This window comes from Manduca sexta, chromosome 9 (genome assembly GCF_014839805.1).
Source record: "Manduca sexta isolate Smith_Timp_Sample1 chromosome 9, JHU_Msex_v1.0, whole genome shotgun sequence".
Classification (NCBI taxonomy): domain Eukaryota; kingdom Metazoa; phylum Arthropoda; class Insecta; order Lepidoptera; family Sphingidae; genus Manduca; species Manduca sexta.
The window spans coordinates 7947509-7973598 of NC_051123.1; the positions used below are offsets into that span (position 1 = coordinate 7947509).

Genomic DNA, 26090 nt, shown 5'->3' on the forward strand with positions numbered 1-26090 from the left:
CGCGAAGTGTTTGTATAAATATTGATAGAATCAGTGAAGCTTTAGCAAAAATACGCGGTGTAACTTACATAAATATAATAATCAAAATGTAAGTTGAATAACCTCTATTTTTTTTTTACTTTTGTAGTATAAATACAATACATACAATATATACACACATAGTATATGATTTTAGAGAGCATTTTTGGCAGTGTTTTTATGAATTTAACTTATATTAAGAATCTGAACTTATTTGTATTAATTATTTGAAAAATTTTAAGATGTCATGGTTGTGGGCCACTCTAGGATATTATAATTATTTTGTCATTTCAATATTGACACAATTTTAATCTAATTCCAATTACAATATGTGTATGTGTCATTTTTAATATAGGTATTTATGTTTTTATCAAACAATACAATTCTATCATACTATAATAAATTTTGTTACTTGGATATTTAAATTGTATTTAGGCAAGTTAATTTCTCTACACACCATTCAACACAATGCACTACATAAATAACTTTAATAGCATGAAGTTATTCTTATTATCGCATCTAGAAGGTTTATGGGACATTATGAATGTTATCATGGGAACAGCAATAAACCATTTTAACTCATGTTAAAGATGACTTATATGCAATAAAAAATACCTCATCGTTATTTCATCTCTAAATATAAGTATACCTATAATTACAAGTATATACTTCACTTATAACAATAAAAATATATGTATCATATATCTAAACTTCACACTTTTAATATTATTTAACCAAACTGTTAATCTTCTTCAATGTAAATTATTTTATAAAGGTGCAATTAATTTGTTCTTTACTGCAAAAAATTAATTAACACTAATACTCAACTGATAAATATATTTCAAACAATAGAAATGATAAAATAAGCACTATCTAATGAACTTTTAATACACCTGTTTTGTTATCTAATTACACATAAAAGTAATTATGTTTGCTTAATCTACCATGACATGTAGCTTTAATGATGCAGTTTGTTGGTAAAATGAAATTGATTAATTATCACAATTAATTAATAAACGAAAACAAGATTGAAAGTACAAACATTGTAATAATATAAACATTTATAAAAATAAAACAATGTGGTGCTAATTACAGATTGCCATATTCCTCATGAAACTGTCCTATTATCAAATATGTTACCCACTTTAATGCATAGAATCGATATTTTAATGCACCGATAGCTCTATAGCTTTGATTGATAAAAAAACCCATCATATACTGTGCATCACCCATACCAAGAAAAGTTAATAATATAATTATCTAATGGTATTATAACTTGTTAATCAAATAAACAAACAACTGGAGAGCTCATTCCTAGTGAGATATAAATGGCCGTGACCTAATAAAATCTACATTTCCTCAGTGTAAGCTGCGGACAAAAATATCCAACCGTGTCCAACCTTGACTGTCCCACAAATTAGACTTGTATACTGAACATTTATTATTAAATTGCGAGACATGCAAATGTCACAGATTTCACAAAGCTTACTAATGTTAGCTATAAAGATCTGCAGAATTAATTACATCATCCTAATAGTACAGAAAAACATTTAGATTTGTAGAAATATGTATTGTATCTTTGGTAATGTAACTGTTTCTGTGGTTTATATTGAGTTTATTTTGTTTTTAATAATATTATTCTAGAACCAAGTGTATTTCTAATAATAAGAAATGGGACTACAAGTGGCAGCATTTTTAAGTACCTGTATCTATTAACACACTTGTTTTTAAGATGTTAAAAATTAAAATATTTATCAAAAGAATATTCATAACAGGTCCCTTTTTAAATTATACTTTTTTTGATTATGACCTAATGCATGGAAGCCATCAATGTATGTTCAAATTTTATATTTTAATGCTACTTCATTTCTCTAACCTCAATTCATAAATACTTGGTATGTGATACAACAGTATACTGTTTAAATTTATATTTACTATAAGTGCTACATGCCTTATGTCATTTAAAATGAAAAAGCTGGTGTTGCAAACCCAGTATGTGAACTTTGCTAAAGCCAAAATCTAATAAAAGCAGTTTTACAATTTAACTGTACATGACCAACTTTATCAACATCTGAATTCAGCTGTTTACTCATCACAAATAAGCAAGTACGTCACTTTGATTTTCAGTTTCCGGATACCATATATTCATGAAATTATTATAGCACCATTGAAATGCACCATACATAGCTTGAGAAACCCATGTAATGCGTAACCTAAAACAAAATAATTTTGTAAACATGCACCAACACCAAGCTGTTTATTTATTTATCCATTTGACATATGTTATAAATGGAATTTAGTAACCTATGTATGCTCTTTGTGCTCTGTGAGGCTATAAACTGTAATGTTTAAATTCTTTGAACAAACATTATAAACATTATTAACACATGACAATTATTGACAATGTACAGCACAATGTGGCGTGACAGTTGGCCTTGCCACTTGCCACATTGAGATGTGCTAGGCTATTGAAAAGCGAGTTGTTGCGTTCAGTGCGATGATTCATGTGCTCTCATGCTTTTGTCTTCACTTACCGCCCATTGTGTCGTATCGCAATGGAGTACTCAAGAATACATTAGAAAAACCTCAAGCTAACATTGTACACAGGAATAAAATCAACGCAAAGCTTTACAAGAACATGATCATAGTTGAAGAATAATAACGTAATTTATATACCACAATGTAATACTGGTAATACAATAATGCGTCGTCAAGACACACTACTTCAGTCTCGAACGCAGCACACGATAATTAAATAAACGAATACGTAACACAACCAATTACTATTGTATTACTTTGAACAGGAAAACAACCTTGAGAAATCACCAAAAAATCTGTCTACGATTGTATGACAAATATTCCGTTCCGCTCCGATGTCTACACTATAACACGATGTAAATGCCAATTTTTTTATTACAATAATAATTATAATAAATTCACACACACCGCAAATTTAAATTTTACTCAAAATGAATAAATTACAACGAAGAAATTTAGTTCCGACATCCGTAAATTCTTTTCGATTTTTCAGCCGTCACCAAACTAACACGTTCCATTTCACGAAGAATTCGTTACCATTTTTCTATTCTATTCACACTTAGTAGGCCAAGAGCTGTACGGTTATACAGCCTAATTTATTCTTGAATGAAGATACCTTGCCATTTTTGTTATTCATGTAAAACGATTAGCACCTGATTTTAGAGGTCAAAGAAAATATGTTACAACATTATTTTATAAGCATTCACGCAACGCAACCTTGCTATCTGTATGAATAATAAGTGCTCATTGCAAGAGGAATTATTTATAAAGACAACACGGCGCGTTGTTCACTTATGCGATTGCAAGCTATTTTTATAAATATTTTAAAATACCGCCTTGTTTTTTTTAATGTTCATAGGTATTAAATTCGTTTTGTTTACATCGAAGGAAGTACATATAACCAAACAACTAAAATAAAATATTTCATATTAATAATTTACTTATAAGATGATGAGGTGATAAAGATTTATTATTTATCAATTCATAATTTGTTTTTCTTATTGCAATTATGTTTGTTACAATGTAATTTCGCATATTTAAAGTATACCTTGTTCTCGAAATGTAAAATAATATTTTATTCACTTCTCATTAACGTTTATTGTTATTATAAGTAGCCGTCTGCTGTGTAATATATTAAGTATATAATTAATATATAAATAATATATGCACACAGTCAAAAATTAAGTTGGTCCTAAAGAGATATTTATATAATATTATATATTTAAAAAGTGGATTTTATATATTTCTTTGTAGTTCTGAAGCTAAAGACTAGCAGTAACCTGCCACCATGTGATGGATACATCAACCTGAATAGCTCTGAAATCACTTCTAAATCCTGGTGAAATTGCTTCCCTGTTCCTAACTATAATTTCCTATGATACTTAATATGAATTGGTGGAAGAATGATTTTTTATCTACTTAGCAATGGCTCATTTATTATATTCGTTTTGCCAACAATTAAGGATTTTCTGATTACATGACGTTTCTATGTGTGAAAACAATACACTGAAAGCAATTTTAAGCAGATTAACACAATAATAATGAAGTATTCTGAAGTCTCTACTATAATAACTAATATGGTAATTAATTAATATATTATACCTAGTCTTGCCATAAATATTGTAATAAAGAAAAAAGAAAATTGTTAACTGCAAATAACATTTATTACTTTTACAGTGTGTCAGTTTAATACATAAATATAAAACAATTAAAAATATAAAAGCTTATTCGAAGTGGTCTCCATTGGCTGCAATACAGTCCTTTAAACGATGAGGCCAGTTATCAATAGAAGCACGCACTCTTTCCATGGGAAAATTCTTCACTGCCAATCGTATAGATTGTTTTAGGGACTCCAAATTATCATGGCGTTTAGAGCAAGCTGTACTCTCTAAAACTGACCACAAATCATAATCCAGCGGATTAAGATCGGGACTAGACGACGGCCAGTCTTCAGCTCTGATGAAGTCCGAAACGTTCGATTCCAACCAAGACTGCGTGGACCGAGCTTTATGACCCGGCGCCGAGTCTTGCTGGAAGGACCATACTTGGTTATTGAACATGGTGATGTTAAGGGGCTTAACTACCTTCTCAAGAATGGTATCTTGATACACTTGTGCCGATGTTTTGATACCTTTTCACAAAAATATGGCTCAGTCACTCCTTCATAGCTAACACCCCACCAAACCATCACTGAAGTCGGATAATGTCCACGTTGCACTCTGTCGACTAATTGGGAAGCTTCCTTAGAGCTTTGAGCATAAATACGGTCATTTTGTTTGTTAAAATGTTGCTCAATTGTAAAAATTTTCTCATCCGTAAACAAAATTTTTCTGTGACCTCCCTTTGCGTACCGCTTCAGTAGTTGTTTCGATTTTACCACCCTATTCTTCTTTAAATTATCAGTTAAGAAATGGCCAGTGCGTCTCTTATAGGCTGCAAGTCCTAAGTCATCTTTTTAAAATACGCGACATGGTTCTAGGTGCTATCTTCATTTCCCGAGATAAAATCTTTTGCTTTCGGACAGGATTTCTTCGAATTCTTTCCCTTACTGCTTTGACCACCTTTTTCGTACGAACACTACGTGGACGGCCAGATCTTTTCTGTCACAAACAGAGGAGGTCTCATTGTACCTATTAATAGCCCGGTACACAAACATTTTACTAATACCAAGTGTATGGAGAGTTTTAAAAATTGCATTTGGCTCCATACCTACTTTGTGTAATGCTATCACAGCGATTCGGTTCTCTTTATCACCCCACACCATTTTAATATCGCAAAATATTTTACAATGTATTGGCGCCAAAATGAGAAAACACAATGAACAATCGTATAAAAATGACAGATTCGAAATTCAAATGTAATATTTTTTTATAATTAAGTGTAACAGTATTTATGGCCAGACTAAGTATAGGTAATACAAATAATTACATAGGAATTAATATGAATCTTCACAGTTTTATGTTTCTCTATATGAGCAGGATTTTATGTTTTAGTGTAGAACTTTAAAAAAATTTAGTAAGTATTTCTTTATTCATAAGTTTTTATTTAATTGCAAATACCTCAACCTGTATTTATAACAAGAAGCTTAATCAGATCCTTGAAATTATTTTTTATCTGTTAGTTGGAAACGCATAATAATAAATCTGACATTTAGATTTTGCAAACAAGCGAATAATTAGAAAGGGTTTCAAACGAAGCTACTCCCATTATGAGACAAAATAATTTTATGTATGGAATATAAATGTAATTTTACCGTCCTACTATGCACTATGCATAAGATACATTTCACTCACCCCATACATTTACAATATTTAAACTCAGATAGGTCATTCCATCGCCTTATCTAAAAACTGACTGATTTATAATACTTCTGACAAAGTTTGTCACTCTTTTGTATAAATTGGTTCTCACAATGACTTCATGTGGTAATTTCCAATAAGTTTACGATCGTAAAGTTCCACCATAGCGATTATATCAACCGTCGAAATTTAGGCAGATGTGAAAAATAATTTCGCGTCGGTGTGACTTTACGTACTATTAGTCTCAAATTAATGTATACAGTATACAATATAAAGGCCAAATATATATACTTAACAAAGTAATTTATATTAGACATCTGCCTATGAAAGTATACATTAATTTGTCGCTGACTGTACCTGTGTATTGGCACGTACCTGGATGCGGCGTAGTCCGTGCGTTGACGGTTTTCTCGAGCGTGTCGTGTTGTCGGGCGAGCTGCTCGACCACCTCCTGCAGGCGCAGCTTCTGGTCGCGCTCGTGCTGCAGCGCGCGCGACATGCGCCTGCTCGACGCCGCCGCCGCGCTCATGAATTCAGAGCACGCCTACACATACACAAAACTCCTTGCTTACTTCTTACTAACATGATCTCACTAGTATTGTAAGTTAGAATGTTCGTGAATATGTTGGATCTAGGTATAAGTAAATGCATAAACTTTGCGGATTTAGCACACAGTTAACCTTATTTTGAATTAGCATAATAATATTGGCCACTTTTTATCCCGTAAAAGTACACAGTGGCATTATTCAGTTTTATGTTTTTCACATGGTCGTGGCTACGAGCAATGCCTAGTAGACAAATATATCGAGTATCTTATTAAGTTTACAAACTACTTTGGCAAAAAGCATGTTTTTGGCCTATACGCCAATTTATAGCTTATAAAGAAACATGAGGTTTGATTGGCCCACAAACGGAAATACTTATTCAAATACAAATATTTGCAATATTTGGCCAATCAAATATCCAAGACTAGGCGTCAGTCAGGCAGGCAGGAGCTAGCTTGTTGTCAAAACCAAAGGCAAATTTTTTCTACAACAGGCTTAAAAAAGCGTCTTGCGCCGCCTCTGTATTTAGGTGCATTACGAGAGCATAGTAATAGAAGATACTGAAACACAACTTACATTCATCATTGCATTACAAGATATCCTGAAGAGTGTGGCTCTCTCGGACACCTGATTGGTGGTATCAGTGGGCGGCGTCTCGAGATCGACAAGCGACCTCTGGAGAGCGGCTCCGTGGCGCGTGACGAGCTCGGAGCACGTGCGCAGGTCGTGGAACCGCGCCGCCAGCTCCCGAGCTATGCCGCCGGCGTCTTCGCTGTCTCCTTCGTTGCTGCCGACAGCTACAGTGCCGGTCGTCATCTGGTCTTCGTCGTCGTCGGATTCTTGCGCTCGACTAAAATAATTTAACATTTATTTAGACACATTAAAAGAAATTGAAAATGTGTACACTAGTTCACTAGTTAATTGTTATTTAAATTTACAATGTATCTAGCAAGTCTGTGCATCTTGCCTAGGTGGCGTAGTCGTAGTGGTTGAGCGCTAAAACCAATGCCGTAAAGTTCCAGGCTTGAATTCCAGATTGAACACAATGGCATTGGGCTTTACTGGATACAGCCTCCAGAGTGAAAAGAAAATGTCTGTTCTTGTATATATTTGTGTTCCAGAGCTACATCGTCATATAACTCATTCCCCTATATTTCATATCCGCCTGGATAGCAACCACAATACACCAAGTGTTAAAACCCGCCATAGTGGCCCACGTAAGTGTGTCGCGTTCCGGCATCAGCCTGTGTATATTCGGTTCCAATAGGCTGACATAATTGTGTCGACTACCGAAGGGTAATCATGTCTCGTCAGTCAACATTCTATTGGATCCTACTCCACTTACCATCAGGTGCAGTGGAGTCACTTGCCGTGCGCGAATTGACAAAAATACATTACTACTTGTTGGTCTACAGACTGATTTCAGTCGATCCCAATCGCTATCTTCGGATCGACATCAAAAATGGACCAATCAGAATAAAGTTCATTTGACATGCTCACTATGTATGATGTAAGTTATATGCGTAAGTGTGATGGACTTTGATTTTAATATACAATTAGGTTTTCCAACAAGTTTGTGTTTAGTTAACCTAGACCTAGAGTATTTAAAGTCATACCACTTATAAAAAAGCAATGTGATGACTGATTGCGCCATCGCCATTTTAGTTTCGGATGTGGGAAGTAGAATGACGATATTAGATCATTCATAATTATTATTCACAGAGGTCTGAGAGCCAATGTTATAGGTTCAATTATTGTCAATAATCATACGGCTATGGTTTGTCCAGATTTAGAATTATACCACAAATAGTTATAAGCTTGGTAATTATCGTTATAATTTATTTACGTATTTATGCCTATTGTAGCAATATCATTTTGCATTTTGCTGTTCTATATGAATGTATTGTACAATAGTTTTAATGAAAAAATAATATCTTCACTTGCAAGAAAGATCTTTCACAGGATAAAAGTTACTGTGTATTGTACCACTATAAAAATAGCACATAATGTTGAGCCAGGATATGGACTAAATATCAGCCAAATTCTATCCATATCTATTTAACAGTTCCTGAATTTTTTGATTAAAAACTAGTCTGACGTCATTACAATAAAGATTGTTTGATGTGAAATAATATAATATGCAATACTAACATAGCCTTAGCTTTGGCCAGTTCGAGTGCCGTGACCCAGCTCTGGCGCTCCACCTCGTCATGGGCGCGGATGTGGAATGTCTGCGTGCCTCCATTACTGATTACGAACGTGCAACTGTCAGCCGTGTGGATTAGAGCGCCGAGAAGTGATATTGTACCGCGACATGTGTGCGCCATCTCCGCTTGGTTCCTGAAAAAAAGAATAATGTATTAATTTTGTAAAGTTTACAATGTTTAATGTTTCAAAAGGCTATTTAATTAGTTTGCGAATAATTCAAACAATAATTTTCATCAGGGTAATTAAGAACTTAGTGTGCGCTGTTGTGTCCTGCTAATTAAAATTCTGAATTAATCATCATTTCAAGTAGTATAAATATAAAAAATGTTTTCTTATATATAGGGTTAAATAAACAAAAATTTTAATTAAAATATTCAAATGAATTTCAATTGTGTTTAAATAAAAATGTGTCAATGCAAAATTATAAATTGTATGTAAATTGTACAGTTACATAATATTTGTACTACCAACTACAGGGATATAACAGCTTCACTATACAAAAAATAAAGCTGTAAAGACCAAGACACCCACAATGGACTTTGATCAGACCAATCAATAAATTGTAAGGTCACACAATGTCAATACAATTGCAACATATAGTAAATCTAGAGTTTAATTTGTATGTTTTACATAGGTGTTGAATGCATTATAAGATAAAGTTATATTTAAGGTTAAGGGAATTGGAGACTACTTGATGATTGTTAATTATTAATTAACTTATGGTGTTGCAGTTAATGTTTGCAATATTTGGAAGAGCATTTGAATAATACTGCACACTATGATTTAGTCTTACTGTTGTCTGTGATGAGTCTTATGCTTGTTGTATGCACTCTTAAGACCTTGTTTGAACAGCAATATTTACATAACCATTAATTATTCTTAAACAATTCTAAATAGCCAAAAGCTATCATAAATTATGTTTTTTAAAAAAATTATACTGCACCTTATTAACATTTTTTTTTAAATATATAAGTTAAAATATTACACAACATTGTGAGTTACTGATTCTGTCATTTGCAACATTCAAAGTAAAAGTAGTTCTTACAAAACATAGATGTTATTCTTGTGTTATATTAATATTAAGTTTTCATATAGAAAATTAATATTGTTTATTCACAAACAATCACTCAAAAGCTGTACCAAAAAATAATTAACATCTTATACATTACATTTGTTTTTAAGTAACTGTAAATTTTATTTTAGACTAGTCTAGGCATAGCTAAAAGCTAATATTTAGCACACTTCTGGCAAAATCATAACATACTGGCATACATTGCAAGTCTTTGTTAATTACTTGTACTCTGCAATACGTTAACACAATAAACCAATGGAAATTAGTTACTATAACCTTGAAACATAAGTGTAATTTGAAGGTCTTTTGTAGGATTAACAAAGATGAGAGAAAAATAACTTATAATGTGTTACAAAGTCCACAATTATATATTTTGGAGCTTTCAACACATTACATCTGTATAATTTTCCTCAATACGTTTTTTTACTATGTGGTAACCATAATAGCATGTCCTTGGCGTCAGCTGTCGTTGCCAAATGTGATTTATTAAGGAAATTATAAGGCCTACGTCCAAGAAATGTAAGGAATATTATTAAAAAATATTTTTTACTTTTGTGTTAAATAATAGAGAACTCGACTGCGTTTGTAATATGTATGTAAAAAAGAAAAATAATCGATGAAATTTGTCACCAGTCTTAAAACATCGCATTTTCACTGCGTCACACTGTCGTACCTTAAAGAGTTTTGATATTACATGGGTATCAGGGATGACTTTAAGTATTTAAGTATTTTTTTAACACTATCCCGTCGATTTAAAGTACTAATTTAGAAATACCTACCTGTAATATGATAATAAGCCGTTCGACAACACGAACCATCTTCTTTGATAACCCTTTAGGTAATTCGTCCATTTAAACAGCCATCCCTTCTTCTCGGGATCTCCAGGTATTGGTTGACCTTTAGGCACGATTACATCAGACATTTTACGTGCAAATTCAATATTTTTATTAGAAAACATAATACACAACTTCTATAGCCACGTCTGTCGCCCTTCCACCATATCAAAATCAATCAACAGATCATAAAAACTTGACTTTGACATCTCATCAACGTTCCAAATAACACAGATTTTTATGTATTTCTGATTTCGTCCCTATTTGTATTATCAATGAGAACAAATAAAAGGCTGCTCAATAGGTATATATTTATTTACAGTTCGCGCTGAAGTAAAATTATATTGTAATTTACTACTCATAGACTGACGTCTGAGCAGTAAATTACAATGTCAATTAACGTGGGCGGATCAGTCATCAGTTTGGGGCGGATTTTCTATTCTATGGAAAATTATGGTGGAATTATTCAACAGAATTTAGATCGCATAATATGTCTGATAATATGTATTATGTGTATGTATGGACACGATTGTTTTTCCTGTTTTGAGCTTACGATAAGCACTTAACATCAAAAGTTCGGGTGGAGTTGTTCTGTTTTGTTAGCGTCTTTGATATTGGGCGTCAAGGATTTGCAGATTTGTTTTATTTATTTTTTATCCCTTTACTTCTTCAATCAGTTTAAGGTTATATCCTATATGATGTTTTTACTTAGTTATCGAGATTTTTCAAACTTTTATATTTGCAACACTGTAAGTTCCGGTATTTGACAGGCGCACACCCCGCAGACCGAAAAATTCAAAACACTTTTACTATGGTTGTATTCATTCACAACAGAAGTAGTGTTTTAGTAAGGAAGGTCGCGAAATATTTCGTCCAAGGTGAAATAATTTGTTTTAATGAATCTCGGATAGATCTTTGTTTGACTATTGTGTAAATCTACATTTTCAGTTGTCAGATATCAGCTGTTGCTTACAACTGATCAAATTTACGTGCTTTTGTGTATAATTTTGACGTTGTATTTGTAGGTCCTACAAATAAAAGCAGTATGGGTAGTTCTTACTCGAGATCATACTCTCCGAACAATGGTCAAAATGGAAACTCAAATGAAAGACGTAAGTTTTTTATGATACCAACAAGTATTTTTAACCGCTTATTTCATCACAAGATGGGATAATTATACTTACATAAAACTATGACCAGTGATTCTTAACTATGTGCTTCTTTTTATCACATTAAAAATTATTATGAAATACAATTTATAAACAATGTAGTTTTTTTAATGAAGATTTTTACCACAGTTTTTCTGTTTATTACATTTGAAAAGACTACTTATGTGGTAAGATTGAATATTTATGTATTTATAGAAGTTAAAATAAGTAACAATTATACCTTTCTTATTATGACTTATATGTATATATAGCTTAGTTTATTTTATGTAATTTTAAATTCATAATAATCTTGTAGAAATAGAAGCATTAATATTAAAAAATAGTTATACTAAAAAATGATTACTAATTACTTAATAAACTCATAAATATTAATAAATTCTCCAACAAAATTTTGGTAATCAAGACCAGTCTCAATCTATTGTAATAATAAGACTACAGAAGAGAGGGAGAGAGAGCAAACACTGCTAGCATTCTGCTTTGATCAGACCATAAATAGCAAACATTTTAAAATGTAGGTAGATATTGTAACTTTGAATTTTCGGACGACCAACACCTCAGTCACCCCTTTGACCATGAAGGCTGCATAATTTATGAAACATTGAAAACTGTAAATCATTTCATTTTGGTTTAGGGGAGTAAATAAAGCTTTATTTGCTGGCACTTAAAAATCTGTTTTAAATTAATGATGAATTTTTTTACTAATTAGTTGCATGTGACTGACTGGTGGACAATTTGTGTCATATAGAAAAACAATACCAAAAGTATTTTTAAACATGTTCTTAAATGGATTAATAAAATATACATGTTTAGCTATCAGTGGCTAAAGGTGAAATATTCCACAAGTTAACCAGACATAACATATAGGTACTACTACACATAAATGTGGTCTGCAAATTGTTCTAATGATAATTAGATTGTATATAAATACTACATAAAGGGAAGGTAGGAATCTGGTTATATGGCTCCTTCTCACTTGTTAGGTATTTTGTAAGCACTAAATTAGAGTTACATTTATTAAAGTTTAGTTCCTTTTCTTCTATTACATAAAATGCCTTACATACATTTGTGGAATGATGTCATACTGCATTAAAAGCCTTGGTCTATTCATAAATTTTCTGTAATGAAATAATTATATGACATAATGAGTTGCAATAGTTAGTTATTAGTTATTATTAGCAACTATAGTGTAGGGAGCCAATTGAAGTGGATGTATAGAGCAACTTAATTTGTAACATATGACAAAGCTCCTTAGACAAAAAAAAAACAATAAGTTTTAGCCCATTTAGGAACATGAGGCTAGATTCTTCATATAAGGAGAAGAGTATTCCACAATTACATAATCACAATTGTGGCTTGAAACAAATGAAACTTAGAATTTTGCAATATTTTATTTTAATCTGTGATATATACCTGCTTAGGGCACCTTAAATTTACTTAATCACCTATATATAAAAAGAAAAATTTAAATTGCTTTTTTACAAAATTAAGTTAAATGTATTATGATAAAGTTAAGTTTTGTTCGTGAATGCACCTGAAAATGCAAATTCGGTTGGGACAAATATTATAATTGTATGTTCAGCCCTGGCAGCACGTTTTTTACGGGGGCGATAAAATACATACATAAAAAAAAACAGATTTCTTTTACTTTTGCCGCATATATCAGTGACTAACGGGGAGCGTATGTGACACTTATTTCTTGAAATGACCTTTGTTTTGCTTGCGCCTGGTCCTTTGTGGCGCAAAATTTTGCTGATGCCCCGAGCAACAAGAAACCAATAAGAAGAAATTCAATAAACACATAATACAAAAATTTCAATGTTATTTATATTCATAGATTACTCAAACTACGTCATAGATATAATAACTGAGGTGTACAATATTTGATCTGCCTTTTCTCATTTTCTTTATCCCTGTGCACGATAAAATGTCTCATTAATATGTATGTCGAAGGCTTCGCGCGACCCAGTTTTGCGTGGAATTTTATGTGAAGTACGAAGTAGTCGTTTATCTCTGGCATTGTTTAGTCGTATTATCGGATAAGTTATGCAAGCAATATAAGACAATGTGCGTGGTCATTCTTTTGTATTAAATAATAGATAATCGAATAATAGCATAATTAATATATTTTTTTAAATTAAATTTTGTTGAAATTATACAAACTTACAATAAAAAAAATATTGTGTGACTGTACTGGTTTTATAATAAGGTGTTAAAGATTTCAATGAACCCATATTTATAAAATAAAAACGATATTATTTTTCTTGCCGTATTTGACAATACAGATCTCTACATATTATAAACAAAGTCCCCTTTTCAGTTTATCTGTAAGTATGTTATCGATTTTCTCAAAATCTTCTGAAAGAATATTTTGGTAAATTTTGATATTGAGGTAGTTTAAAACCCTGGCAAGGTTATTGGCTACTTTCTATCCCGGGAAAATATACCTACAGCGGGTCTTTAATCCGGAAAACTCCATCACGCGGCCGAAGCCACGAGCAAAAGCTAGTTAAATATAACATCATATTATGGGAGATATTTATAACCATATAGCGTGTTTAGAAATACTTAAGCTACATGTGGTAAAAGACAGTGAAAGCGAAAGCTGTTTTTCTTTTTAATGCAACGAATATACTGCCTCGATGGCGTAGTTGTATTGCGGTAAGGTTGCAGTACTGAGGTCTCGGGTTCGGTCCCCGTGTCGGGCAAAGTGATATTGGCTTTTTCTACTCAGTATCCTCCCGGATCCTGGAATTTGTGCCCGTTATGGCGATAGACTCGGGTTTTATCAAATCATGGGTTAGTAGAATACACATGGCAGAAAGTCAGTGCACTAGTTGTTCCTGCCTACCACTATGGGGATAAAAGGCGTAAGTGTGCGTGCAAGGAATATAGGTACAAGTATCGAATCATTTCGTGCCTGTAAACTGTGAACAAAAAGGAACAATATCGATAACTTTTTATAACTTGAAAAAAAATGTCACGCTCTCTCTATTTGAAATTCAAATTCTTAGCGTTTTTTTTTCTTTAAACAGGTGGTACGATATCCCGTATGGAATCCAGTAGCAATTACGTGGAATCCGTGGTGTGTAAAGAAAATGACCTCAAAGACAACGAAATGAAAGTGTTTGACATTGGCGACCACGGAAAAGTGCTCTTGGTAAAACAGAAAGGCGAGTTTAATGCTTTGGGTACAAAATGTACGCATTACGGAGCGCCCCTGGTGTCTGGCGCGTTAGCAGACGGCAGGGTGCGGTGTCAATGGCACGGCGCCTGCTTCAACATTAAGACAGGTGACATCGAAGATTTCCCAGGATTCGACTCCCTGCCGTGCTACCAAGTAACCGTGACGGAGAAGGGAGAAGTTAAGGTATTTATTTTTATCATATTTCCTTATAAGTTAGGATAGAATACGTTACTTAAATATTATAACTAGATGTAGCGTACTCTAATTGCTGTTGCTTCGATTTTTTTTTACAAAGATCAATCTCTAATTTGAATACCTTCTTATGTCAAATTTTTACATTAAATAAAATACGTTATCTCACTATGAGCATGACGTGCATGTTCATATCGCGTTATAAGGAAAATGATTTTTACATCTTTACAAGAGAGATAGTTTGTAAATACAACCTGTCGACAGGTTCTAGTTTGTATGTTAGAGCTTTGTAAACAGTATGCATCTCACGCATTCGAAAGGCCAGGTGATTTACATTATAAGATTCTCTCTGACAAATTTTGCATTTGACCTGCATATATTGGTGGAGAAACGATTTCGCGGCAATGTGTGTTAGCGGCTTGAGCTTTCTTTATCGCATTTTTTATAGCGAAATGACTCCACTGCACCTGTTGTAAGTGTAGGGTTGTCCAGATGGAATATTAATGAACAAGGTTATCCCTTGTCAGGCGATACAGTTTCGACGTCATCATGAAAAAAACGTATATATATTTTACTTGTTAAAGACATATTTGTAATCAGTACAAAATAGTAAACCAATTTTTTTTCTCCGTAATTTTTTTTTATGTAGAAACATCTTTTTCACTTCATCATCATCATCCACAGCCTGTAGAGTCCCACTGCTGGGTATAGGCCTCTCTCACATCATGCCATCTTTTTCGGTCCCGAGCCAATCGCATCCAGGTTCGACCCGCAATTCTTACAATATCGTACACCCATCTTGCCGCTGGACGGCCCACGCTACGCTTGTCTTGCCTTGGCCACCACTCATGGCTGTAAAATTATACAATCCTGTTTGAAACTGATTCGAAACTGTTTCATTGTCTTGGCACCTTTGCTTTACCAAACTGTTATGTTTTGTGGTAGTGCACCCGCACTGGTGCAATAACTAGTAACGGCCGAATTCACTTGGCATTGAAATACTTCGTACCTATTTTATTTTTCTTAGAATGTTATGTAGGTTAGTTTTTGTCGAAGTGTATTTTACTAATTAAATATAACATTCGAAATAATAACTGCTACGAAAAAAATAAATTTTAAATTGTGTAAGAAAGAAATTTGTAAAGAGAAATCAATTTCGAAACTGAACTTGCTTTTCCCACGTACTAAGCGTAATACTATTATGTTTGTTTAGATGCAATTTTCTATCTCATTATGAATTAGAATACATCTTACTGTGACTCATTAACATGCCATAACTGGAATAACACTCCATGACATCCATTTTTTATAAAAGAATTCCTTTACCTATCCGAAAGTCGTGTTGTAAGAGACCGAGACTAGATCCAACTGCTCGCATCACACTTCAATTGGAGGTTGTGTCGGTGCATCCCATTTTTTTCGCATGTTCTAAATTATTGGTGTCTACACGGACCTTAATGGTAACCCGTATCGAGATTTTACTTCCGGTAAAATCGTATCCGAAAAATCCACACAAGTATTGCCCGATTTCGATGTCGAAACCAGAATATTTCGCTAGACCGAGGGAGCTATTATTGATTACCATTTACTCGCTTCTATAAATATATTTAAAATTTATTCTCTAAAATATAATTTACGTATAACTATATCCGATTCACATTAAATATCAATACACGGATGGCACGCGCTTTTATCACGATCTCTCCCTTCACCTTTAAAGAACCTTTGACTTTCAAAAAGTCTGCGAGATCTACACTCTGCGAGCCGCATCCACCGCGCCTAAACCCGTTACCAATCGGATTCAAACTGTGGTATTCCATTTTTAAAAAGGTTTTTTCAAATAACCGCCTTCAACATTTATTTTATGCGCATATACATTATAAGTAACATAACTAACAAAGCAGATCATATTGCTCGTGTTTAAAAATATTCTATCCGTATATTGTGTATGATAAATATTTTATGTCTTTCAGTTATTTTTAAAAAATTATAAATTATTTCTGCAGATTTTATGCCCTCTCTATTTCTCGTTTTATATCCTTCCCATGGTTGTCTGGAAGACATTGCCTAGAGCGATAAGACCGCCATTTATACATGTGCCTTATGTCTCTCTTTTCTTCTTTGTATCATTTTTTTCTGTTTAGTACAATAAAGAAGTAAATACATAAATAAATTAAATTAAAAATTACTAGTGTTACTATTACTCAATGATATGTTTTTATTTGTTTAAAAGAAGATTGTTATCCAAATGTAACCTGCAAAATCATATTGTGACTAATTTAGTGGATGTGAGTAATGCGCTTACCTCATTTTGTTTTACATTGACGTTGTGAGACGGTGGTTTTATCAAGCCATGTCTAATTATTTCCTGCGAAGTTTAAAATACATTCATTATATGCTATAATTGACATACATTTCATATTATGTTGGAAAATGTTCGTACATTTCCACTTTTTCATAAGAGCGACAAAACCGGTCGTGTTTACTTACGTGACCTGATTAATGACAATTTAAATGTTACGCACTCAGTTATTTTACGTTCTTGGCGTTCTTACGAATTTATGCAGAAATTTCAAATACTTTTCCTCGTACTGTATGCAAAAAGAAACATTATGTTGTGTAGTTAGGGGGTCTTATTCCGTCTACAAAGGCAAATACCTGTGTTACTAATTACGGGCCTTCTAATCAAAGGTTTGCTTTGAAAGCGATTTGACATCTCTTGACTATAAAACAGAAAGTATATTATTAAACTTGATAGGATTCCTTAAATCAGGCATTGACCATGAAATACAGCTCAGTAAAATAGGTAATGAAATCTCTACAGTACAGGATTTTTAAAAATAGAATACATTCATGATATTCCCACCAATACCTTGGAAAGAACTATAATATTTCTTGTTTTGATTAAATATCTTGCGATAAATTGCAATTTTTTTGATAAGGGACCATAGCAATGTGCTCCCAGGTACCTTTAATAGTAATTATATTAAATAAATACCTTTTTAATTACCTAGCTAATATGTACTTAATAATTTATTCTATGCCACAAGTGCGCACTTGTAATAGATTTCCGTATCCGGACAAGTACCGTACGTAACGTAGCATTCATGGCCTCAACACTAAAGGCTTTTCTGAACTCCATTGCCTCCGCCTGTAGCGATATCTCAAAAGTGGCTGACCTTCGTTCGCCTTGACCAACTACGCTCGTAAGTACCTGGCGTAGGGTTGCCACATGACAAAACGTAAGGCTAGAATGCAAATTTAAATCTTATTTTTTATCAAAATAAAACTAGTTTTCGGATTTTATCGCGATTTTCTATATCATATTTATTTTTTAGTTACTGATTTACGAGTAGGTATTGTTAATGCGCATGTTTATGAGGATGTTTGCATTATGAAGTATTGTTGGTATTTACAAATTAAAACTCGTAAACTGCAGGTTTAGTTCAAATATTGTACACAGATAGAACTTCCAACAGGATTCTTACTTATTTTCCATGCAGAAAAGTACTTACATATTTAAGTAATATTATTTTGCAAAAGATCTCACATCGGCTAAGCCTTCAGCATGACATAATCAAGAATATTATTACATGCAATTTCAAAATGGCGGCATTATAGTTTGATTAGCTCGTCTTGAAGTACTTATACCTATGAAGCACTAAAGGCTAATAATTGGGGTAAAAACAAGTGGTAACCCTGACCTAAAAGCTATGGCGAATTCTGATAGTCAGACGTTGCGTTGCTTACCGATGACTCAATATTTACCCTCGTGATTCAACGACAACCGTATAGCTTAGGTCTTATTAACTTCTCTTAAATAGTTAATGCAGTAGATATCTACTTGAATATGTATATTTTTATCTTCGATGGGGCAGAACATGGTGCAAAACCAATGCCTTTGCCTTTGCTAATGTATTCACTTTTCATCGAGCTTATGTCTATCCCAAGGCAATGGGAAGCGAGCCTATTGCCATATAGAAAGAAAGAAAACATTTATCTATCGAACCATATCTAGCAAAGATTCCAATATAAGGACGATAAGTAGGTTATTTTTAGTTAACAGACCTGTGATGAGAATAAACTCAGTGTTCAAAACCAAGAAGGCGACTTAACCAATGAAGCGATAAAGCCTAGAATTGATCAGATCAATGTCAATGATAAAATATATGTAATAAAATAATTCAAAGGCGCGTCAAGTCACGAGATTGCGTTCAAAGCCACGTTCCTTTAAGTATTGTTTTATTATGGGAGACGTGTTTGGCGCTGCGTTAAGGTTTCTTAGCCGTCTGCCACCTGGTCGCTATTTACTCGATTATTGTGTCACCTTGAGTCCGATATTTGTCCACACCGGTCGAAGATATACTGTTGTTGATCGTAAAGACTGTAAATAATAAATATGCTGTATTTATTGTGGCTGTTAGTGGATCTAATAATATTTCTCATGGTCGTATTAATAAGATAGTAAAGGGTCTGACAGTATGTCATCCAAAGGGCCAGTAGGTATATAGTAATATTATTATGTATACAATATTTTGCCTATAAGCTTTGTTCTTGATTTGTGGGACACATATTTGTAATTTCGCGGACTCTTTGGATTTAATCAGGATCGGTGTGTAATTTCTATAATATTTTTTAGATACGATATTTTTATAGAACTTGTTTACACTAGCCAGAAATTGAATTACAAAGAGCTGATTCATTCACTTAGACTTACCTACGTGTTGTAATGCTTAATAATTGTACTGTTGACAATGTCCCCCAAATAGTGTTTGCACACTGTTCATTGACGGCGGTCACAGTATGCGATGGCACTTGTCCAAGTATATTCCCGAAAAGGGGAACTTACCTAGTTTTAAACAAAGAGTATTTTTAATTTATATTTCGTAATCGTAATCTGTCAATTCATCCTTTCCAGGTACGCGCAAAAATCAGCGATTTGAAATCTAACAAACGCATCAAGGATATGGGAATAGTTTCCCCCTGCGATGATTCTGTCGTGGTGGTAGTGGGCGGCGGCCCCTCTGGCGCCACCTGTGCCGAGACGCTACGTAGTGAGGGATTCAAGGGACGGATCATTGTCGTCGCCAAAGAACCCCATCTTCCGTACGACAGAATTAAAGTATCCAAAATTGGTGTTGTAACCGAAATTGAAAAGCTTCAAGTACGATCTCAAGATTATTATACTGATGCCAACATTGAAATCCTGAAGGGAGTAGAAGCCACTAAGGTGGAAGCTAATGATAGACTGGTTCATCTCAGTAACGGAACTAAACTTCGCTACAGCGCACTCTATCTCGCGACCGGATGCAAACCTCGCGTGCCGAATATCCCCGGCATCGACCTAAAGAATATATTCACTGTGAGGAACTTTGAAGACGCCATCAACATTCTTACCACTTTGGGCTCTGATAAAGATAAAGACGTTGTTGTTCTCGGCCTGAGCTTCATCGGACTCGAAACAGCCGCATCGTGTAACGATAAAGCAAAATCTATGACCGTCGTGGGCAAAGACAAAGCTCCGCTCGGCCAAATATTTGGTCAGGAAATTGGGCACAGCCTAAAAATATTGTTCGAAGATAAGGGTGTTAAGTTCCACTTTGAAACCACAATAACCAAATGTAACGGTGAGAATGGCGTGATAAAATCAGTGGAGCTGGCTAACGGAACCGTCCTGCCCGCAGATATGCTCATTTTGGGCGTGGGTTCAACATTCAACACCGATTTCCTAAATGATAGTGCTATCAACATGGAAGCAAACGGTGCGGTCACCGTCAACGATAAGTTGGAAACTAACGTGAAACATGTTTTCGCCGGGGGTGATATCGCGTATGCGCCGGTAGCTGCGTATGGGAATAAGCACATGAGCATAGGACACGTCGGTTTGTCGCAGTACCATGGGCGTATTGCTGCTCTCAACATACTAAAGAAAGAAACGCCTCTAAGAACTGTCCCTTACTTCTGGACGATGCTGTTCGGCAAGTCAATACGGTACGCTGGCTGCGGCAGGCCAGCTAGCTCGATGATCGACGGAAACGTAGACGAATTGAAGTTCGTAATATTCTTCTTCGATGAGTCCGACAAAGTGATATCCGTGGCGTCGTGCATGCGAGACCCCGTCGTTTCACAGTTTGCCGAGTTTCTGTATCAAGGCAAGTCACTATACAAGAAAGATTTAAAAGACGACCCTTTCGCTTGGACGAAGAACATACACTAAGCTAATCTGCAACGGCGACGCATTTCAAAGTATACATTGGAGAAATATCAGTATAACTGCTTCTCATGTTTTTAATGCTTCAGTAAATGGCATTTTTTCAGTCTTTAATTTTTCTTTAGTTACTTATGATTTACTTATGATTCGTTCTAATTTATTGCAGTTGAGAATTTTGTCCTATTACCAGTATTATTTTATATTCCTCTAAGGCGAAAACGTAAAAAATTAAACAATTAAAAATATTAAATTACTTATTTTAAAACAGTTTTGCATCATATTTACTTATAATTTATGTGTGTAATAATTTACACATTCCAAATTATATGAATAAACTTAACTTAAAGTTTCCACTTTATATAAGTCACCAAGGCATAATTAGTATCGAAGGTGTAATATTCTCAAAGCGATTCGTGATAAAACATAGAACAAAAAATATTTGTTAAGTTCACAATATATAAATATTGCAAGTCATGCCAATGGGCTAAATATATGTAATTCTAGTTTCAGACTTAAAAGGTTAGGTCAGGCCTAGAGTGCTAATTATTAAGCGCCATGGTCCATGAATATATTTCAACAGACTTGCGTATATTGTGAATATATTTAAATTTATTTAGTCAAATATTATTTTTACGTTTATAAATGTATTTCTGCAAGTAAAAAAGTTTTTTTCGTGATAACATCATTGGTTATAAGTGTATTTGGATTTCTTTTTTTCTGCGTCTTCGTTTAGGTATCTTATTTACACAAAACATTGAGAATCATCACTGTCAAAATGTTTACCCTATCTATACATTCTTTCAAATTTGTTTATTTCGCAAGTACTTATAAAATATAAAAGTACTGTTTATTGCCATGGTAGGTAGTTTAAAAATTATGACCCAGTAGCTCTTGCCGCGGCTCCGTAATGTAGCTTCCTATAAGTTAAATCATTTTTAAAATCGGTTCAGTAGTTCCTGAGATTATCTTCTACAAACGAACATAGTTAGGTACTTTACCCCTAAAGAGTTCTAAGATTATATAGAGCGGACATTGTGAAAATTGTCATACAAATTGTATGTATATTATGTGTAGGTAATTTTAGATCTTATATATTATCGTAATAATTATTTTAACATATTGGCTATAGCGGACATACCTGTTGTTTTATGTGTATGGAATATCCGCAAATATTTATGAATTTCTTCCCCTCAAAATGTAAAGCAGGAATTGTATCCCGGAAAAACCTTTGCAAGCAGACGGAGCCGCCATTCCTGATATTAAAAAAATTAAACCGTAATAAGTATTATAGTTACTATATTCGGAATTTATATGTATGTGATATTAAATGTTATAATTATATAATTTGAATCCACTGAGTACATTTATATTATGCATAAGTACATATTATGTGATATATTTATTACTCCTGTAGGTATATATAAAAATGGTTCTAAATTTAAATATTTATAGTTATAGTAAGTACATGTTGTAGAAATAATAGATCTGATCTACAATAAAATATAAAATATTAATATTAAGTACTTTGAGCTTCGTGGTATTATGTAATAACCTATGATCTGTGCTTTTCGTGTAATGTAGGCGCAAGTCCTTACTAAACGTTACTTTCATTAACATTATATTTTGTCATATGACGCGAAATAGCATTTTAGTAATTTTTGGAAACCTGTTTAGTCATTATCAATCTCGACTCTAACCAACCCGACTACGGCCAAGAGATCTTTTTTCAAGGCAAGGCCTATTTTCTTTATGTCCCTGACCAGATCAGGCGCGAACCACGAGCGGGAACGAAAAAACCCCGACTTCAATAATTTCGTACTTAAAATGCGTTAGTAAAATGGGGATTAAGTATCTAAAAAGAGGTTTTCAGTTGGATATCGCGCGGGGTCCGAATGCGAGGTTCCGGGCAGTTGCCCAGTCTCCCTTCTTCCCAAAAAGCCGCTACTCTCCATCATTACACAACTGCCGTGGGAAGATATGTTTTTTCATGAACGCATGGCGCATTTTTTGTTGCAAATTTATAATTAGCCATATAGTGTGATGTACGGAGGAACAACACTTTCAGGCACAAAAGGTACATTATTAAAAGCATTTAGATAATTTATAACAGTTTGTTATTAACTGTTGTAAACATAATTCCCTTATGACTAACAAAGATGTAAAAGTTGGCCCTTATACTAGAATATCACAGTATGGCCTGAACTAAGGTGCACATGCTTTAGTAATAATTATATATTATTTTAATATTTAACTATATATTTATATTTAGTAATAGATATTAAGTGCGTACGCTGTTTGTAACTTGTTATTTTATGTATTTAAAACATATTCATAAATTCAGGAAATTGTGTCACAAAATAATGCATTTTATTGTACATTTGATACATGTAAGTTTAGAATTTTTGCAGCCATAATGGCATCTGTTGTATAAAAATTTACTGTAGAACAATGTCAACAACCATTTTTGTAAGCAAACTATATTTTATTGTGGTCAAATAAGTAATATATAAGGCTTCATAATGTTGATTTTGTGTTAAAATAAATGTAAAGTAAATTATGTACTCTTTATTACAAGTGCACTATTATCTTTGAATGAAGTTACTGGATCCAGTGGTGTAGTTGTTATCCAAGGACCCAGGTGCAAAAATGACACCATGGGCCCTCCTTCTGGACTATATGTGGAACACAATTAACCCGTGCAAGAGCAAAGAATTTTACTGGTAACGGTCTGGGTGGCTTCCTGTCCTTGGGAGCCCTGGTGCACAGCACAGCCTAGGTCTACAGTAGTTATACTCTGGCTGCACCTTTCAACAGCTTTTATCCTACTTTAATATGAAGTGACCTCATTTTTTCAACTATATGACAGAAAGGCTTCTAACACCAAAAAGGAAGTCTAACAAAATTTGGGACTAACTTCGAGACATTCCTTAACAAAAACTATAAATTCATTGAACTTAAATTAACAATTCCACTTGATAGTAACTGGTTCAAAACTTATATAATAGGCCCGATTTAAAATGATCGAACCACATTAATTTCAACTACATTTCAATAAGCATCGATAAGGTTTTTTTAATGACAATGCTTCAATATAATGGACCAGATCCACAATCATAAAACCACATTTATTTCAACTACCTTTTCAATAAAAATCAATAAGATTTTTTTTAATGAGAATGCATATTCAGACTCACTATCAAAGAATATTATGTTGACTGTAGTGCATGTAAGAGGTGTTTCTTAGGACACAATACACATGAAATTAATGATTGGTGCTCTTTAAGACTCATTCACTTACTTCGTCAAATGTCTGTGTCACACAAGGCATTCCATGCATGGTGCTCCTCACTGGTGGATAGTTTATTTTTTGTTGCTGCAGTTAATGCATTAATTATATGAGACAATGACTGATGTGGAATGTGAATAGTGTATTGTAAAATATAATTGTTTGACAAAGATAACTGACATGATACTTAAAACGGTGATTATTTGGGGTTAATGTAATAAAATAATTTAATTTCATGATAAATATTTTTTATAATTGCAAAAAGAATCCTAGTCTATAAACTAATAATAACTTTACACTATAACTTTAAGATTTAACACAATTATAATTACTCCCATTTTTCACCGACTCGTAAATGCTGCAATCTTTCATATAATGTTACATCTTCTTTGAAGATTTTGCCATGTTTGCCAAGAACTTCTTCTCTCCTAGCTTCACATTTTCCTAGTGCTTTAGCATGACCAGAGCTCTCTGCCTATAAGCGGAATTAAAAACATCATTATTTTTATAATAATTTAGATGTACTGAAGTGACATAATTTTCAAAGGTAATTGGTAAAGAAAATTACTAATACAGAAAATATACAAATTCATTGAAACATACCTCCGTCAAGTACGGAAATCGCAAATAAAACATATTTTGCTCCTCAACAGCGAAATCTTCCTTTAGACGGCGTAAATGTTTCGGTTCTACTTGTTTTACAAGACGTTCTTTGCCTCTAAATATATGACCATTTGGCATGCGATTTCGTCGAAGTAATATCAGTGTAAGTTTCATTTTCTTTGTTATTCCACCAACTTAATGATTTCAGAATCGCAAAAATTTTGTTTTTTGACACTCGTGAATTTGAGGTTATATTTTAATTTTAATTTATTCTGTAGACCAAGGATTTAGAAGTCGTACCGCCATGTCTGATAAACATCATATGCTTATAAAACATAGATTACTTATGTTTTTTAAACGACTACTCCAACAAATAGATATTTTAAAGCTAGTAGGATGATTATTTACTTTACAATCCATGATACTTTTTTAAGTCCTTCATAGATCTCGTTTTCTAGGCCATTATAATAAACTAGTATCTGCAAAATTTGCTATAAATGTTTGATTTCCTGCAGGTAGGTGATAAATTATACGATATAAAATTATAATATAAATAAATAAATAACGTCGTTCGGAATAATTTTCCTACGAGCGCTAAATTTTACCATAGACACAGAGTATCAGATTTTTTTCTCATCTCGCCTATAAATCTATTATCTATGACAGAATGGCTGTCGGGCGAGCGTAGGGCAGTGTCGTATTTATCGTAAATAAATTGTGTGGAAATCAATTATTTTTAATGTAGTATAGCTGATAAACATTATAATTTTAGTTCATAAGTATGGAAACGCGAGGCTGATGATTGTTTAAATTTTTGGAGCAGTCCACAAAATTGGTAAGCGCATTTGTTGTGGAATAATTATAGTACTTTCGATGGTATTTGTGTTATGATGTTTCTCGTTAAATCATGCATTGATATAAATAAGCGAAAT

The 26090-nt window shown here is 33.4% G+C and overlaps 3 protein-coding genes across 3 annotated transcripts in view; 1 reads left to right on the forward strand and 2 right to left on the reverse strand.

Moving 5' to 3' along the window:
* The window catches only part of LOC115450940 (oxysterol-binding protein 1), a 28652-nt gene extending 17981 nt beyond the window's left edge, over window positions 1–10671 (reverse strand). Inside the window, exons 1-4 of the mRNA XM_037436722.1 lie at window positions 10460–10671; window positions 8552–8740; window positions 6977–7250; window positions 6231–6399 (exon numbers count right to left, since the gene is read on the reverse strand). Of these exons, the coding sequence (XP_037292619.1) occupies window positions 6231–6399; window positions 6977–7250; window positions 8552–8740; window positions 10460–10638 (811 nt within the window). The 5' untranslated portion in view covers window positions 10639–10671. The remainder of the gene's footprint in view (window positions 1–6230; window positions 6400–6976; window positions 7251–8551; window positions 8741–10459) is intronic.
* A 604-nt stretch (window positions 10672–11275) lies between these two features.
* On the forward strand, window positions 11276–23848 carry LOC115452523 (apoptosis-inducing factor 3). Its single transcript, XM_037436757.1, has 4 exons — window positions 11276–11391; window positions 11539–11625; window positions 14715–15049; window positions 19977–23848. The coding sequence occupies exons 1-4, from the start codon at window positions 11325–11327 to the stop codon at window positions 21273–21275; spliced, it is 1788 nt and encodes a 595-aa protein (XP_037292654.1). The 5' UTR covers window positions 11276–11324; the 3' UTR covers window positions 21276–23848.
* A 938-nt stretch (window positions 23849–24786) lies between these two features.
* Window positions 24787–25425, reverse strand: LOC115452524 (ribosomal protein 63, mitochondrial). The gene is made up of 2 exons (XM_030181076.2): window positions 25159–25425; window positions 24787–25030 (listed from the first exon to the last, which is right to left on the reverse strand). The coding sequence occupies exons 1-2, from the start codon at window positions 25330–25332 to the stop codon at window positions 24884–24886; spliced, it is 321 nt and encodes a 106-aa protein (XP_030036936.2). The 5' UTR covers window positions 25333–25425; the 3' UTR covers window positions 24787–24883.
* Between the last annotated feature and the right edge of the window lie 665 nt (window positions 25426–26090).